Source organism: Babylonia areolata, chromosome 1 (genome assembly GCF_041734735.1).
Source record: "Babylonia areolata isolate BAREFJ2019XMU chromosome 1, ASM4173473v1, whole genome shotgun sequence".
Taxonomy (NCBI): Eukaryota; Metazoa; Mollusca; class Gastropoda; order Neogastropoda; family Buccinidae; genus Babylonia; species Babylonia areolata.
Window position 1 is genome coordinate 89,048,732 of NC_134876.1, and position 5,000 is coordinate 89,053,731.

At 48.2% G+C, this 5,000-nt stretch overlaps 1 protein-coding gene and 1 pseudogene across 2 annotated transcripts in view; one reads left to right on the forward strand and one right to left on the reverse strand.

The window, feature by feature from the left end:
- Positions 1–5,000, forward strand: part of LOC143288930 (uncharacterized) — a 34,531-nt gene that overhangs the window by 15,503 nt on the left and 14,028 nt on the right. For both annotated transcript variants that reach the window (XM_076597613.1, XM_076597621.1), the window contains exon 7: positions 181–272. In XM_076597613.1, the coding sequence (XP_076453728.1) occupies positions 181–272 (92 nt within the window). The remainder of the gene's footprint in view (positions 1–180; positions 273–5,000) is intronic.
- LOC143290466 (solute carrier family 2, facilitated glucose transporter member 3 pseudogene) lies at positions 1,525–3,245 on the reverse strand (annotated as a pseudogene).

Here is a 5,000-nt window from a genome sequence, read left to right on the forward strand (position 1 = left end):
AGTAGTAGTAGCAGGAGTAGTAGTAGTGGTAGCGTTGCAGCAGCAGCAGTAGTAGTAGTAGTAGTAGCAGCAGCAGTGGTAATAACATCATCATTTTCATGGTTGTTGTTGTTTTTATTATCAACACTATTTTACATCAGTTTCACGATTATCATGATGACCTCATTAATTATCATTTAGCGTCACGTGACCTCGGGGTTGCACGTACTGTCGACGCACCAGCAGCTGCACTGCATGCTTGCAGAGGCAGGAGTCATCAAAGCCGTATGTAAGTAAGTACATGCTTTGGCTTCAATGAAATCTGGCACCACCAGATCGTCTTGGTCTGGACGACGATGAAGATGATGATGATGAATATGATGATGATGAATATGATGATGATGATGATGATATTGATTAATGGATAGGAAAAACAAATCAAACTGCACGCAGGAAAAAATACCAAAAAAATGGGTGGCGCTGTAGTGTAGCGACGCGCTCTCCCCGGGGAGAGCAGCCCGAATTTCACACAGAGAAATCTGTTGTGACAAAAAAAGAAATACAAATACAAATACAAATGGAATCTTTAATAGATAAATAATTGGGCATAACGAAGGCCCCTTTTTTCTTTTACAATTTTGCAACTAACAATAATAATAATTGTATTTATATAGCGCTGAATATTGTGCAGAGACAAATCAAAGCGCTTTCGCATCAGTCATTCACACGCATGCATAACTCTAAAACTGTAGAAACTAAAGACAAGGAAGGGCAGGCAAGTGAGGCTATTTTGGGAAGAGGTGGGTTTTAAGGCCAGACTTGAAAGAGCTGAGTAGAGACTTGTCGAAGCGAAAGAGGAAGTTCATTCCAATCGCAAGGTCCAGAGACAGAGAAAGAACGGCGGCCAACAGTTGAGTGTTTGAATCTGGGTATGCGTAAACAGAGTGGATCTGAAGCCGATCGTAGTGAGCGAGATGGAGTGTAGAGGTGAAGGCAGCCACAGAGATAGGAAGGGGCAGTTTTGTGAATACATTTATAACAAAGAGTGTTGATCTTGTGCTTTATTAGGTATGAGACAGGGAGCCAGTGGAGCTGAGGAGTGATGTGCTCAGATATTTTCTTTCTGAGGACGAGTCGGGCAGCAGAGTTTTGTATGCGCTGAAGGGACTGAATGGATGAAGCAGGCTAACCAGACAATAGAGAGTTACAGTAGTGAAGGCGAGAGAGAATGAGAGAAACGACAAGTCTAGATGTTGCGTCAGTGGACATATTTCCGGACGGCACTGATGCGCCGCAGTTGACAGTAGCAGGACTGACATGTATTCAGTTGTACTGTAAAGGGGGCAGTGGGATCAGTATGAACTCATTTTTCATGGGAGTGTTTTCCTGATTCAGAAAGAAGCTGTGATTTCCTGGGAGATGGTCTCACACCCCCTACGCTTTTCTCTGGGAAGGAGATCTTCGGAATGCTCAAAAAAGTTTGAAGCACTGATCGCCGTGTCTTTCATGTGCACTGTGGAAGCCTGGACCCCCCAAAGACTGGATGGATCAAACGGGACTGGGGCCCCAACACAGAGAACGGCCGATGGCTGGCCGTCAGATGTTCGATTTTGTGCTCACGACGATTGCTGCTGTCCAGCACCTGCGCGGCCGAAGGCGAAGCTGTTGGCAATCTCGTCAAAGGTGCGGTTCTTGGTTTCCGGGACGAAGAAGAAAATGAAGGCGATGGCGACGCCCAGGACGACGCAGAACACGATATAAGTGTACGCCCCCATGCCGTCCTTCATGGCGGGGAAGATCATCATGAGGATGAAGTTACAGATCCAGTTGAAGGCCACCGACAGACTCATGGCAGCGGCGCGGGGCTCCTGGCGGAAAATCTCCCCAACCACGATGAAGGGGATGGGACCCAGTCCCACGGCAAAGCCGATGATGTAGGTGTGGGCCACGATGACGCAGATGATGGCATAGCCAGTAGACTCGTTTCCTTCCAAGAGTCTGAGGAAGATGGTGAGCAGGATGAAGGACAGGACCATGATCCCCATGGGCAACAGCAACAGGGGGCGGCGCCCTAACTTTTCCATCAGAGGAACTGCCACCACGGTGCAGAGTACGTTGATGATGCCAGTGCCGACGATGACGTACGGGATGGAGTCCTCCGCAACACTGGCTTGTTCAAAGATGAAGGCAGAGTAGGACATGACGGCGTTGATGCCGGACCACTGCTGGAAGACTTGCATGAGGCATGCGATGATGACCGGCATTCGCAGGTCAGGAGTGGTCACCAGCTGCTTCAGGGTGAAGTTGGTCACTCCATCCGCCTTCCTCGCCTCCACTTTCATCTCCTCTATCTCCCCATCCACGTTGTGTGTGCCCCTGATCTTCACCAACGCTTGGCGCGCCTCTTCCTCCTGTCCTTTCTTGATGAGCAGGAAGCGAGGGCTCTCGGGGCAGAAGGGCATCAGCACCAGACAGGCCAGGGACGGCAGCGCGTTGAAGGCAAACAGCAGAGGCCACAGGTCATCTGTTCCAAAGATCTCCTTCAGGCCCAGAATCTGGGAGAAGAGGATGCCGATGGTGATGGCCAGCTGGTGACAGGTGCCGATGGCCCCTCGGATCTTCTTTGGGGATATCTCCGCCAGGTACAGTGGGCACAGCGAGATGTTCAAACCCGAGTGCAGACCGACGAAGGCACGCGACACCATCAACAGTTCGGGGGACTTGGCGGCCAAAGGGATACCTCCAAAGATGGCTGCCACGAACATGATGACGGTGATGATGATCATGCCTTTCTTCCGTCCATAGTAGTCGGCCACCTTGCCGGAGGAGAAGGCGCCGACCATGCCGGCGAGGACGAAGATGGCCACGGTCCAGGACCACAGCATGTCCAGCTGCCATTCATGCAGCAGCTGGTCTTCGTCCACCCCAAACTCCTCCGGCTTCAGCTCTTTACCGCCCACCTCCAGTGTATACTCCACGCCATCCACGCTGTAGTTTTTGGTCTTCTTGTCATCCTGGGCTTTCAGCCACGCCTCGTGGTAGTCCTCATAGTGCTCCACTTGATCCCACGTTCCCCCACTGCGTTCATAGTAAGTTTTGTTGTAGAAGTCTTGGATGATCTCTGAAGGGGTATTGACGACACCAATGTTGTAGCCATACAGAAAAGAGTTACCGAACACGGCGATAAACACACTGAAGATCAGAACAGACGTCATCTGCTGTTCTTCCTCTCCCACGGCGGGTGGTGGGGGGTTGGCGTTCTGCATGCTTTGTTGCTCAGTGGAAGTGGGGAAAAGCCTTAGTTCTTTTCAAGCAGATATGGCAAGTAGCGTTTCTTCACCGCAGAGTTTTTAGGATGATTTTCCTTCGTGATGGCACAAACGGATCAGTGACACAAACAACAACAATAATTTTTGCCGTTTCACATGGTCTTGGTTGAGTTGAGCAGACACGGGGTGTTATACGTCATTGTTTTTGACGCCATGCGCTGACGTTTCTTTTCACATAGTAGCAAATTGTATGAAAAAGCAGCAAGCAAGCAAGCACACACACACACGCACACACACACACACACACACACACACACACACACACACAATGTGTATAACAAAAAGAAGAAAAAAAACTATAAAAAAAAAAAGAAAAGAAAAAAAAACAACATGTTTCCACAGATTCGGTAACTTTTCACTGATGAAATGAAGAATTACGTATTGTGAAGAAGCAGAAGAAGAAGAAGGCCGACTGTGTCATTGTTTTGTGACACAATGTGCTGACATTTTATGTCCACATTGTAGCAAAATGTTTTGCTACGAAACACACACACACACACACACACTGCGATAAAAAAAAATAATAATAAAGAAGAAGAAGAAGAAAAGTTCACTTCACACACACACACACACACACACACACACACACACACTCCGAAAAAAAAGAAAAAAAAGAAGAAAAAAAAAGAAAGAAAAAAAAGAACTCCACTTGTGTCGGTCAGCAGATTTATTTCAAGGATGAATGTGAAAAAAAAAAAAAAGAAAGAAAATTGAGAATCGGGACGCCGATGCTGCTAATGATGATGAGGTAGAGGAACAGAATGATTATGATGAGGTAAAGGAAGAGAATGATCACAGCGATGATGATGATCATGATGCTGATCATAAAGACAACAAAACCAACAATTATTGCGGCCATGACGACGATGGTTGCGAGGAAATGATGATGTTGCGTGTGGTTGTAGTGGTTCACGATAACGACGATGGCGGTAACGGTGATAGAGATGACTCCTTCATCCATGGTTTCGGTCACTCACCCACCCACCCACTCACACGCTTTCTCATTCATCCATGGGTTCACCCACATACTCCCTCACCAACCAACTCGTTCAAACGCTCACTCATTCATCCAACCTTTCACTCGCTTGCCCACTCACTCACTGGCTCACTCACTCACGCACTCATCCAATTTTATTACTCACCCAGTCACTCGCTTTCCCACTCTATCACCTGCTAGCTCACTCACTCACTGACTCATTCATTCACCCACTCACTCACCCATTACACCTACTCACTCACTCACGCATTCACCCACTCACTCAACGTCTCACCCACTCATTCATTGTCTCACTGACTCAGTGTCTCACTCACCCACTCACTCAATGTCTCACTCACACACTCTTTCACCCACTCACTCAATGTCTCACCCAGTCACTCAATGTCTCACCCAGTCACCCACCCACTTACTCAATGTCTCACCCAACCACTCAATGTCTCACCCAACCGCTCAATGTCTCACCCACTCACTCACCCACTTAATGTCTCACTGAAACCACTCAATGTCTGACCTGCTCACCCAGTCACTCAGTGTCTCACCCAATCACTCAAATGTCTCGCCCAATCATTCACTCACCCACTTACTCAATGTCTCACCCAACCGCTCAGTGTCTCAGCCACTCACCCAAACCACTCAGTGTCTCACCCACTCACCCAGTCACTCAGTGTCTCACCCAATCACTCAAATGTCTCGCC